Source organism: Dermacentor variabilis, unplaced genomic scaffold, assembly GCF_050947875.1.
Source record: "Dermacentor variabilis isolate Ectoservices unplaced genomic scaffold, ASM5094787v1 scaffold_12, whole genome shotgun sequence".
In the NCBI taxonomy this organism is placed as follows: Eukaryota; Metazoa; Arthropoda; class Arachnida; order Ixodida; family Ixodidae; genus Dermacentor; species Dermacentor variabilis.
This window is the reverse complement of record NW_027460280.1, coordinates 41,584,822-41,598,559: the sequence shown is the minus strand read 5'-3', so window position 1 is coordinate 41,598,559 and position 13,738 is coordinate 41,584,822. Positions and strand designations below refer to the sequence as shown.

Sequence of the window (13,738 nt, the reverse complement as noted above, 5' to 3'; positions counted from 1 at the left end):
AAAAGGTTTTTATGCGCATTACCAACAAAAAACACCCTCTACCATATCAATACACTATTAATCAATCCGCGGTCACTGAAACAGACTCCTTTAAATATTTGGGTGTAACCATCAACAATCGTTGAACCTGGTCACAACACACTGATAATGCTTGTGCGTCTGCTCGACGTAAACTCGGCCTACTGAGACACAAGCTGAAACATTCTCCTCCATCCATGAAACAATTGGCATTCAACACACTCGCAAGGTCGCAATTAGAATATGCTTGCGTCGTCTGGGACCCATTCACGAAAAAAATATTAAAAAACTGGAAAACATAAACAGGCTTGCCGTCCGCTACATATATAATTGTTATGGACGTTATGACTCCCCCTCTCAATTGATTAATGAAAATAATATTGCCACCCTAGAATCCCGAAGAAAGGTAGCCCCCCCCCCTATGCCTAATATTGCTTTTCGGCCTTTGGAAAAGGGAACTACAACTTGATCATTCACCCTGTCTCCAGCCGCTACCAGCTAGAGCTACCAGAAATTATCACCCCGACAAGATAACCCCTATTTTCGCGAGTAGTACAAATTGCTTTAAATATTCCTTCTTTCCTAGAACAATAAATGACTGGAACTCTCTGCCGGCCGATGTATTCCTGTCCAATAACATATTACATGCCATTGAAGAACTGCATTTCAAATAAACGTGTGACCGCGTGGGTACTTTCATGCGTGTTAGCATGAAAAAAAAAAAAAACTGTAAACTGGTACTGTAAATATTTCTCTCCTTTCAATTCAATCCCTTGCATTGTATGCTTGTAGAATGTGTTTTTTATGTACTTATATCATCCTTCAATGTACCTCATATGATTCAATGTATTTCATATTTCATACGCACTTCTTTTCTTTGAACGTATTTAATTGCATTACTGTATGAACGAATTCCCTCCTGCTTGGGTCACAAGTTGGCCTGCAGTATTCTGTAAATAAAATAAATAAAAATAAATAAATATCAAACAAAGCTGTGTTAGGCTCCTGTACTCCCCCAATACTCTTGTCACCCTTTTTACAGTTTGCTGCCGTGGAAATGTAGATGCAGACAGCAGTAAAGCTCACATTGTCACATATAGACTATAACTGTGTGATGAGGAGAGAGCAGCTGCTTGCATCTGCCTTTTGCTAAGGCAAATGTAGACAACTTTCTTTTATCAAAGCCGAACATTGTGTATGGTCATGCCCAGCTTACCAGAAAGCATTAAGCATTGTAATTTTGATTAAAGGGGCACTGAACAGAAACATTCGGTTGCATTAGTAAATTGCACTACTGCAATAGGAAAACGGCCATCAGTGGAGGCTAGTTAATGCATACAACACATAAAAAAACAACAATGAATAGAAACACCCCTGAAGTTCCCGTACCAACTTGACATGATGTCATGGATTTCGACAGTGTTTACTCGGACCTACTTAGTAATTGTTTATAGGTAAAGAAAGGCCCCACTGAATTGATAAGGAAGAAAGCACTCGATCCAGCAAGTTTCAAACAGTTCTTGTGCCAACATGAGCAAAATATGAGAAATTACTTTGAAATCCTTGACATCATGCTGACGTTCTGGCACCGAGATATCAGCCCAAAATTCAAAAAAGCTAAGTTTTTCTTTTATTGTTTCCAGTATTAAAAATACATTTTCCTACCAAGTTACTGATACTTGTTCTGAAGGACTACTTTACCAGCCTTCGCTGATTTTTTGTTGAAAGTCTTTGTATGTCATACATGCTCTTTGGAAATCCTTAGTGGAAAGACTCATGTGGGAGCAAGGTGCAAACTGCACTGCCATGTTGCCAATGCCTAGGACGGGCGACTTTCGCCTGTGCTTGTGGTGACACTAAGGTACACATGAGTGAGAACAGAGCTTCTGCAAGCTGACAGTAACAGCCACTTTAACAGTGTCTGCTTAATCGGCTTTCATGGCCAACAAACGATGATCAATCAATCAACCAGCATGTAGAAGCAGAGACATATGACATTGTTGTGCACTATCTGTATGCACCAGCACCAGCACAGTTTTTATACAGGCAGGCCTTGCTTTCACATGTTCATTTATTTCTGCCTCAGGTAGAATAAAAACATGTAACAAGCACTTTGTTCTACACAGGGCACAACAATGGCCTTCTAAGCAAAACTTTTGTAAAGGATAATGGAAAGCCACTTTGAAATTTCGAACGAATAAGCTGTTTCCTTATCTTCCAAGTGTGCAGTAAGGCATCAATGGACACAGGTACAGTAATTGACACACCACTCATGCATGTAGTCCGAGTACCTACATCTTTCAATTCCTGCCAGCACACACAGGCTGCAAAAAGAAAAAAAAAAAAGATCTCGCTTCTGGGCTTCCATTTCCAAAATGTTTCTAAGTAGCTGTACACTGCATACTTTGTCCTCTCATAATCTAAAGAGAAAATATTGGGCAATACATTATTCTGCGTACCTTCATCCCTGAAGCCAATCCCACTGTCACTGTTGCTGCTATTGCTGCTGCCTGCCTGGCTGGGCTGAGGTGAGGCGTTAGGGCCATCTGCACGATGGTAGAGTGCAGCTACAGCACGTAAGATGGGCTCTGCAGATGTGTGCAGAGGTGCTGCCCGCAATACGCCTGGGGGAAGCCTCAGCCGCGAGTCCACCATGAGTACGTGGCATGACAGGGCACCATCTGCTCCCTTGGTGACCAAGCCAAGAAAGCGGCTATCATCAGCATAAGCCGCACTGAATGCAATGCGCTCAGCTGGAAAACGTGCCAGGGCGGCACCCCGCAGGTCAGCCAGCAGCACACCATCCCGCAGCACTGACAACTGAACCAACGTGTGCACTTTCTGTTCAAGGCGCAGGCGACGTACACAGCTGCGAATGGCCTGAAGCCGCGAACCAGCCACCTCACGAGGTAGTTCAATGGTGCCAAGGTAGCCCACAACTGTACGCAAGACCAGTGAGGTTCGCAGCCCCTTTTGCTCCAGGATAAGCTCCAGCAATGCCTTGTTGCTGTCTGCTTGATTAGTCTGCACAAAGCATGAAGAGGTAGCTGCAATCCTTGACAAGGAAAAAAAAAGCATTACTATGGCGAATGCAGAAATATAAAATGCATTGCCCATTATATGCAAAGCACTGAGAGACAACCCAGCAGAAGCACAGAAGTTGTCCACGACTTCCATGACCAAGGGGAGAACACCTTTAAAAAGACAGTGTGTTACGAGTTCTACTAAAGTGTTGAAGTATTTGTTCAAGACTGGCTTTGTGTTTATTTGGCGGGAAAATGATGGCTATTCATAAAGAAAATTATTCGCAGTGGCGGAAGATTTGTATGACGCCACAGATTTCAAAATATTTCTACATGTCCAGACTGTTTCTATTCACAAAAAATTTTCAAAACTAAATAGGTTCAGTCTATGGTTCATTAAGGATGCAATGTAATCGCTGTTGATCAACAATGTATTAACCAGACCCATGAAACCAATGTTAAAACTTCTTAACACCACAAGGAACTAGTAAAAGAATTTGTTTAATCTTTTATTTTTCTGCTTTTTCTTGCTTAACCAAGACTCTGCTTAAGCAATAATGAATGAGATACAATTGAGCATTCGTTATACAGCAAGGTTTGTATATCAGACAAGTTGGTAAGCAATGATTCAAACTTTTTTGTTTGCCTTTTGGTGCTGTGAATTTTCATAACAGGGTCACTGACTAGACCACCCTAAAATGTGCTGCACAGTTCACCTCTAGCTCACTGGGCTCTCATAGGCATGCCTACTTTCTTCTATCCTTCTTTTCGTTCTAACCCGATAGCGTTAAGGGCCCTGTGTAGCAGAAAATCTGGTGTTGGCATACAGCTAGCGGACCAACTCAGGGCTGTCCAGAGGGCCCGTGTGATGGCAGAGGGGCTCGGCCTCTCTGTACCGACGTGGGAGCGGCCCGCATCAGTCCCAGACTGATCCCTCAGGACCTCAATAAAGTTCTTCATACCATACCATACAGCGTCCAGCGTCGGATATCACTTCAGCAAAAGGAATTTCGAACCCCGCATACCCAATCACACAGGCGTGGTGCAAGAAAATTACTGAACTAATTGAATTTTTCAATGCAAAATACTGTACGTAGAAAAATCGTACAGTATGACTTACACACAACCTACAGACATGACAGAGTCGGACTGCAATCTGAATATACAAGAAAACATACTTGCCACACGGAAACTCAAACGCAAACCCCTTTTAACGCCATAGCGTTTTCCAGCTGCCGTTTGAGGTCTGTCTTAGTAGGAGCAGCATGGCCCCCTCGATTCCTTGCACACCATCAAAAAAGAACCACAAAGCTCGCCTTCGTGCGTAGCATTCGCTGCCAGCATTTCCCGGTGAACATTACAGTTACATACCGGCCCTTCATTACTAGCATCTCTTTACACGAACTGTCTATCGGCTTCAAGGGTCCCAAAGAACTGGAAGAATGCCAACATTATGCTAATCCACAAAAAAAGAAATGTTAAAGAATTGAAAAATTTTAGGCCCATTAGCTTACTTCCAGTATTATATAAAATATTCACCAAGGTAATCTCCAATAGAATAAGGGCAACACTGGACTTCAGTCAACCAAGGGAACAGGCAGTTTTCAGGAAGGGCTACTCTAGAATGGATCATATCCATTTCATCCATCAGGTACTCGAGAAATCCGCAAAGTACAATCAGCCTCTCTATATGGCTTTCATAGATTCCGAAAATGCATTTGATTCACTAGAGATACCAGCAGTCATAGAGGCATTACGTAATCAAGGAGTACAGGCCGCTTATGTAAATATCTTGGAAAGTATCTACAGAGATTCCACAGCTACCTTAATCCTACACAAGTAGGAAGATACCTATAAAGAAAGTGGTCAGACAAGGAGACACAATCTCTCCAATGCTACTCACTGTGTGCTCGGAAGTAGTATTCAAGCTATTGAACTGGGAAGGCTTAGAAGTAAGAATCAATGGTGAATATCTCAGCAACCTTCGATTTGCAGATGACATTGCCCTGTTCAGCAACACCGGGGACGAGTTACAACAAATGATTGAGGACCTTAACAGAGAGAGTTGAGAGTGGGGTTTAAGATTATTATGCAGAAGACAAAGATAATCATCAATAGCTGGGCAAGGGAACAAGAGTTCAGGATCGCCAGTCAGCCTCTAGAGTCTGTGAAGAATTTACAGAAGAATAAAAATGGGTTGGAGCACCTTCATCAGACATTATCAAATCCTTACTGGAAGCTTACCATTATCATTAAAAAGAAAAGTACAATCAATGCATTCTACCGGTATTGACATATGGAGCAGACACTTGGAGACTGACAAAGCAGCTTGAAAACAAGTTAAGGACTGCGGCAAAGGGCGATGGAATGAAGAATGTTAGGCATAACGTTAAGAGACAGGAAGAGAGCAGTGTGGATCAGAGAGTGAACAGGGATAGCAGATATTCTAATTGACATTAAGAGAAAGAAATTAAGCTGGGCAGGTCATGTAATGCGCAGGTTAGATAACCGGTGGGCCATTAGGGTTAGAGAATGGGTGCCAAGAGAAGGGAAGCGCAGCTGAGGACGGCAGAAAACTAGGTGGGGTGATGAAATTAAGAAATTCGCAGGCGCTAGCTGGAATCGGCTGGCACAGGACAGGGGTAATTGGAGATCGCAAGGAGAGGCCTTCACCATGCAGTGGACATAAGATAGGCTGATGATGAAGCTGCAGTTGCCTGGAAGTGCAAGAAGCACTCAGGGATCTTTGAATGCTATCGCATTCCACTCTTAAAGGTGAAACCTTAGCGCCGTCCCCCTTCTTTTTTTATAAGGGGAGGGGGGATGCAGCAAATTCCAACGTATGTTACTCACTGCAATAAGCCCCAATGGCCAGATTTAAACAACGTACCAAAATTAATGTTATCATGTGACTCAACTGAGCCGGGGTCCCCGCATTCAAAAGAAAATGCTACGTTCTGTTCTGTTCCTCATGCCCCCCTTGGCACAAAGCTAGAACAAAGCTAAAAACCAGCAAGACGGGGTACAGTTGCAGTGCTCCAAACTGCTGCTCAATACATGCTACAAAATGTGTTTTTACGAGCATGAAAGAAGCCCACTAACACATGCGAAGTGTCTCAAGCGGCCAGATGCATGGCAATTCTGGCTTGTTTCATGCTCGAAGAAACAATCTTATATAGCATGTATTGAGAAACAGAAAGCTGTATCAGGAGTTTTTCATGTTGCTCTACTATTTTTTCATTGACTCTTTTCATCTAATTAAAATATTTGAGAAGGTAATTAAGACTATGCAATTAAGCAGAATGGAAAAAATCTGAGCATCTCCAAGTGACGGCAAACAACATTACCTTGGTTCTGTCCAGCTATGTGGCATTTGCATATATTTAAATCTTGGTGCATGATAGTTGGGACACCCTGTATACCAATATAAGGAAGGGAGCATTCATAGTCTAGAAGGACTGAGAAATTTATTTGTATGTTTAGACTTCAGAGGGCAAATGCCATGCTCAAAATTTATCAATGCAGTTTTCTGATTCTGAATCACCATCAATTCTTACCAGTGAAGGCTAACACTTTGTGTAGCAAAACCTGACATTGTATATAAACATCAACTTTCCTCTGAAATTTTAGAACACAAACTGCATAAATATGCTATGCATACAACCAGCACAAGAAAGGCTATTATCTCATGCATTCATGTGAAGTGCATGCACTTACAGTATGCCTTGATAGAACCTTTGGAATATATGACTGTACCATGCATTACTGCATGTTACCTCGAATACAATCACTGAAATAGCAGTTTTCTTTTGTGGAGAAGCAGCTGAAGCACCTCACCAATTTCAATTTTTTTGTGCCCCACCTGCGTGGTGTTTATTTCTATGTCTGGTGCATCACCTCAGTCTGAACAAGCATGCCATTGTAGACTTATACGTATGTGTGTGATACATGGAGATAAGTGAGGACTAAGGTAACACCACATTTTATTCTGCTTCACTCCACATTCACCGGAAACATTTGGGCCTGGAGCATCACATGCTGGCCACAGACATATGATAACATTATTTTGCTTAGGCCTGCACTAGTCAAAGAAAATACGAGATCAGTACCAAATTGATAGAGCAGTGGTCTGGCAATGTCAGATGGAGCTGCACAACACCGTCCCTTTACAGAGAATCGAAAAAATGCTTGTGCTACAGTGCAAGATGGCACTGACTATTAACCAAAAATAAAATCGTCAATAAATGAAATTGTGGGGTTTAGCATGCTGAAATTGTACAGTGGGTTATGAAGGATGCCTAGGTTGAAGGCTCTCAATTAAGCATGGTACGCAAGCATTTTTGCATTCCCGTCCCATATCAATGTGGTCACCACAGACAGGTATCGAACCCATGATCTCGTGCGTAGCAGCATAACGCTACTAAGCCACTTTGGCAGGTGAATCACCTATCAAACCTGCTTAAAGTTCTAAAGGTGATTTCATGAAACTGCAAGTTATACAAATGGCATGCCACTCACATTTGGAGGGAAGAGCCCATGGGCATCCCGTGCTGCCAAGCGAGGCACGTGTCTATGCCGTGGCCTTGTGTGGTGGGTACGGCCAGGGGTGGCTGCTTCCTCATCGGAGGAATCAGAGTAATAATTCTCGGCAATCTGGAGCTTCAGGGGACCAGATGAACTCCCGATCCGCCGCACCACATCATCATGGGGTGCCCGCGACACATTGTGCCCATTTACTGCAACAAGGAAGTCACCTGGCCGCAAACCCACACGCTCAGCTGGGCTGCCAGCAACAATGCAGCTGAGGATGCACGGTGCCTGGCCCGAGATTGTGAAGCCAAAACCTTTCTTGCCCCGAGACAGTTCCACAGTTCTAACCCCATAGCTGGGCCGCTTTTTCCTCCGTCTTGTTTGGTGCATGGCTTGCCTGGTGGGCCCTGCAGAAAAGATTATTGCATCCAGAACTGTAACTTTGTTACATATCAGCATATCTGCCAATCAGTGAGCTTTAAAATTTGTGAAGTCCCACAGACACAACACCGAGAAGGAGAAAGGGTAGCACACATTTATGCAAAGTTTGCCCTTAACAGACAAGCAGCAGCAAACTTGGAACAGCAGAGACTGACAAGTAACCCATTGCTTTTAAATCACAATGACTTCTCCAGCAACTTTCCTGTTGCCAATTTCACCTACTTCCAGAACTTGTCTCAGTATATTTGCTCCAAGCAGGTACTCCTCTTGTGTGCTTTCACCTTCAGAAGACTTCCAAAGGTAGGTTCGAAGACCAACAAGCAAATCTTTTTCGCCAAAAAATTTAATTTTCATAAAGTTTGAGGCAACATTTGTAAAATTGTAAAATGCACCCAAGTTAGTAAACTTTACAAACAATTTCAGGACAGTTGGCAGGTTAATATGCTAGGAAGGCAACAAACTGAGAATGAAATAAACAAGAAATTGAGGGGAGGTACACTGAAGAAAAAAATAGGACAAATGAAAAAAAAAAGCGCCCTTCAATTTCAGAGCAATCATTTCGTTAAACAAGCATAGTTTGTATTCTCGTATCTACCAAATCTCTCACTTTTCCTAGTTCTAAAGAACACATCCTACGATTATGGCAAGGAGCACCTAGGGAGACTTCCTGCATCGACTACAACCCTTTGTGTAAAATTTGAAAGGGTGCACACCAATGACTGCCTCAACTAACAGGTGCTTGCAGGTAACATATCAAAGTTCTAAACAATCATAATACATAAAAATAAAATACCAAATCTTCGCAGTCCAGACGAAGTAACTATTTTTAAAGTTTAAGCATTGAAAAAAAAAAAACTAGCACATGATTTTCTTTTCTACTAAGCACAATTGGCTAGTTAATTAGTCACAAGAGTGACAAAGCTTTAGCAGGATGTTGAAGTTTAAGATGTTAATAATAATAATAATAATAATAATAATATTTGGGGTTTTACGTGCCAAAACCACTTAAGTTTAAGATGGAAAATTAAAACACTTTCACATAACAGCATGCTGACAATATGTAAATACCCTGGAAAATATCTACAGTGATTACACAGCCACCTTAATTCTACACAAGTAGGAAGATACCTATAAAGATAGGGGTCAGACAAGGAGACACAATCTCTCCAATGCTATTCACTGAGTGCTTGGAAGACGTATTCAAGCTATTAAAGTGGGAAGGTTTAGGAATAAAGATTGACGGCGAATACCGCAGCAACCTTCGGTTTGTCGATGACACTGTTCTATTCAGCAACACTGTGGCCGAGTTACAACAAACGATTGAGGACCTTAACAGGGAGGGTGTAAGAATGGGGTTGAAGATTAATATACAGAAGACAAAGATAATGATAAATAGCCGGGCAAAGGAATAAGAGTTCAGGATCGCCAGTCGGCCTCTAGAGTCTGTGAAGGAGTATGTTTACCTAGGTCAATTAATCACAGGGAACCCTGATCATGAGAAGGAAATTCACAGAAGAATAAGAATGGGTTGGATCGCATACGGTAGACATTTTCAGCTCCTGACTGGAAGCTTACCACTATCATTTAAAAGGAAGGTGTACAATCAGTGCATTTTACCAGTGCTGACATATGGGGCAGAAACTTGGAGACTGACAAGGCAGCTCGAAAACAAGTTAAGGACCGCAGCGAAAAAGCAATGGAACAAAAATTGCTAGGCATAACGTTAAGAGACAGAAAGAGAGTGGTTTGCATCAGAGAGCAAATGGGTATAGATGACATTCTAATAGACATTAAGAGAAAAAAATGGCGCTGGGCAGGTCATGTAATGCGCAGATTAGATAACCGTTGGACCATTAGGGTGACAGAATGATTACTAAGAGAAGGGAAGCACAGTTGAGGACGGCAGAAAACTAGGTGGGGTGATGAAATTAAAAAATTCGTAGGCGCTAGCTGGAATCGGCTGGCACAGGACAGGGGTAATTGGAGATTGCAGGGAGAGGCCTTCGTCCTGCAGTGGACATAAAAATAGGCTGATGATGATGATGACAATATCATGATATAGGTAGAAAATTACCACAACCAATATGGATGACTGAAGTATGGCACTCCCTTTCCATGAAGGCAAAGGCAAGAGTACAGTGTGAAAAGCACAGTTAGCAGCAACTCGTGTGGAAATCCTGTTCCGATGTATACACCTTTTAAAAATTAACAAAATTAAAGTTCTGAGCTGCAGGCCAGCAGAACAACTCAAAACTTCAACTCCTTTCATAGCGCAGGAAATGACAATGGTACCAAACTTCCCAAGCATGCACTGTATATGCAGGCATGTTTTCAATGCAAGCATTCAAGCAACCCATAATAGAGGGAAAGACTACGTATAGGGAATGTTGATGATGATGATATTGAGCGGCCATACCCTTTGTACCGGGTGCCAACATGGGTATCCTAGTTGCCAACATTGGCACCACCACCTAGTGTCAAAAACAGCAACTAGAAGCAAGCTGCCGCGTACTCATCAGTTTACACTGTGAGGACAACTACACTCATCATGGCGACTATACTCATCATCAGTAGAGAAAGGGCTAGCAGGAGCTCTTGGAGTTAATAAAAGTTTCAATGTGGGGAAAAAAAGAACTAATGATTTCACAATAAGTCACGAATTGTGACAGGAAGACTGATGTTGCTGCAATGTACTTTATGGTCATGTAATAATGTGAGTTGACATCAGATGCCCATATGCTTCTATCTGGCAGAGAATCATCACTATAACAACAGCACAACCAAATGAGAGCACAGGAAATAACCTTTAAATGCAGTGCATTCACAAATATCTATACAATTTGCAGCACAATGTTAAATCTGAAAGCTGACCGCAAAACTAACTGTATCTTTTAATGCCACAAAAACAACAGCTGTGCTATTTTATACACAATAAACTGCAGTCTCCCATTAAATCATAGAAAAAAAAAATTGATTTCACTACTAGATTTGTGGGCACGGTAAAAACACACAGGAGTGTTTTTTTTTTAAAGAACTAGAGTTCAGATCACCATACAAGCGACATGATAAACTGTTTAACGAAACATTCACAAAGACAAATTCAAATGTTACTTTTAACTTCATGCAGCAATAAAATTATTGTTTTTTTTTCTATTTCATTTTATAATTTATTGTTTATCACACTTAATTAATGCTTCCCAGTATGGGGAAGAAACACTATTAAATATATATAAGATTTACATGCATCAAAGAAACACACTTCGTCATTTTGCAAATACAGATTACTGTGCAAATATGGAGGAACTATTAAAAAATATTTTAATATGTCAACCCAGGCTGCATATGAATATTTCTTAGCTTTCATGTATAAGAAGTCAATTTATTAGTGTTGAAATTCTTTTGCTGAACTAACATCCCTGACTAAGCAATGCTATACATCCCTCAGAAAATCAAAAAGACTGAGCAGTTCCCTTATGACATGCTCAGAATGAACACCAAGATGCTTCAATATGCCATAAAGGCATTAACAGGAATACAAAATGTTGGCATAAATAAGTGTATTATGTGCAATATTTGAGAACATTTCCTGTTGTAATTGTTTTTTATAGCACCACTGTGTCATGCTTACCTAGTTTTCCTTATCTATTTCAACCATAGTGTGGGTCCAAAAATGCAGCAGCAAGTGCCCTACAAGGAGAACATGTATAAATGAACCAGTCTCCCTCTCTTTGTATCCATGTGTTTGCCTAGGTATTGCACACACATCTCCTTGCCGTGTTGCCAAGGTGCGAGTGATAATCAAAAAAGAAAAAGGGAGGGGGGGAGTCAGAGCCCCCTTCAAACAACCCACTTGTGCTTTCAGTTATCTCCATCCCCACACTTGGCGATTTTTACTGTTTTCGCATATGACTGTCGTGTACTCATCATTGCTTAAAGGGAATGACAACTGGCCAGTATGTGTTGCCAGATGTTGATGGAAATGAAACGACCATGACTTAAAGTGATGGGAATCCAGCACACTGTTTGCAATTTAAATAGGAATTATAATTTTAAATTGGCATAGAAAGTCTCAAAAACCAATAAGTGGCGAGACCTGGGAGTGATATCCTGGGACTTCGAATATATTCTACGAGATTACTCTATGCAAGTAGACTGTTATTAAGTCGTCATCATCACCACCACCACCATCATCATCATCAGCCTGTTTTATGTCCACTGCAGGACGAAGGCCTCTCCCTGCAATCTCCAATTACCCCTGTCCTGCGCCAACTGATTCCAGCTAGCGCCTGCGAATTTCTTAATTTCATCACCCCACCTAGTTTTCTGCCGTCCTCAACCGTGCCTCCCTTCTCTTCGTAATCATTCTGTCACCCTAATGGCCCAACGGTTATCTAATCTGCGCATTACATGACCTGCCCAGCGCCATTTTTTTCTCTTAATGTCTATTAGAATGTCATCTACACCCATTTGCTCTCTGATGCAAACCACTCTCTTTCTGTCTCTTAACGTTATGCCTAGCAATTTTTGTTCCATTGCTCTTTGCCACGGTCCTTAACTTGTTTTCGAGCTGCCTTGTCAGTCTCCAAGTTTCTGCCCCATATGTCAGCACTGGTAAAATGCACTGATTCTACACCTTCCTTTTCAATGATAGTGGTAAGCTTCCAGTCAGGAGCTCGCAATGTCTGCCGTATGCAATCCAACCCATTTTTATTCTTCTGTGAATTTCCTTCTCATGATCAGGGTTCCCTGTGATTAATTGACCTAGGTAAACATACTCCTTCACAGACTCTAGAGGGCAAGTGGCGAACCTGAACTCTTGTTCCTTTGCCCGGCTATTTATCATTATCTTTGTATTCTGCATATTTATCTTCAACCCCACTCTTACATTCCCTCTGTTAAGGTTCTTAATCATTTGTCGTAACTCATCTGCATTGTTGCTGAATAGACCAGTGTCATCGGCAAACCGAAGGTTGCAGAGATATTCGCCATTGATCTTTACTCCTAAGCCTTCCCATTTTAATAGCTGGAATACTTCTTCCAAGCACGCAGTGAATAGCATTGGAGAGATTGTGTCTTTATAGGTAGCTTCCTACTTTTCTTCTGAAGAATTAAGGTAGCGGTGGAATCTCTGTAGATATTTTCCAGGATATTTATGTGAGCGGTCTGTACTTTTTGATTACGTAATGCCTATATGACTGCTGGTATGTCTATACTGAATCAAATGCATTTTGCTAATATATGAAAGCCATATAGAGAGGCTTATTGTACTCTGCGGATTTTTCGATAACCTGATTAATGACATGGATGTGATCCATTGTAGAGTATCCCTTCCTGAAGCCAGCCTGTTCACTTCGTTGACTAAAGTCCTGTGTTGCCCTTATTCTATAGGAGATTATTTTGGTAAATATTTTATATAATACTGGGAGTAAGCTAATGGGCCTATAATTGTTCAATTCTTTAACATCTCCCTTTTTTGTGGATTAGTATAATGTTTACATTCTTCCAGTTTTATGGAACCCTTGCAGTCGATAGACACTTTTTATAAAGAGCCGCCAGTTTTCCAAGCATTATGTTTCCTCCATCTTTGATTAAACTGACTGTTATTCCATCTTCTCCTGCCACTCTTCGTTTCATGTCATGCAAGGCCCTTCTGACCTCATCGCTAGTTATAGGAGGAGTTTCTGTATCCTGTTCATTACTGTTACTCTTGCGTGTACTGAAGTACA

General features: G+C 41.5%; 1 protein-coding gene across 2 annotated transcripts in view; it reads right to left on the bottom strand.

Moving 5' to 3' along the window:
* loco (regulator of G protein signaling family member locomotion defects) overlaps nucleotides 1–13,738 on the bottom strand; it is a 96,821-nt gene that overhangs the window by 79,047 nt on the left and 4,036 nt on the right. Inside the window, exons 2-4 of one of the 2 annotated variants that reach the window (XM_075676449.1) lie at nucleotides 11,641–11,699; nucleotides 7,560–7,978; nucleotides 2,478–3,042 (exon numbers count right to left, since the gene is read on the bottom strand). In XM_075676449.1, the coding sequence (XP_075532564.1) occupies nucleotides 2,478–3,042; nucleotides 7,560–7,961 (967 nt within the window). In that variant the 5' untranslated portion in view covers nucleotides 7,962–7,978; nucleotides 11,641–11,699. The remainder of the gene's footprint in view (nucleotides 1–2,477; nucleotides 3,043–7,559; nucleotides 7,979–11,640; nucleotides 11,700–13,738) is intronic. The other variant, XM_075676448.1, reaches the window with a different exon arrangement.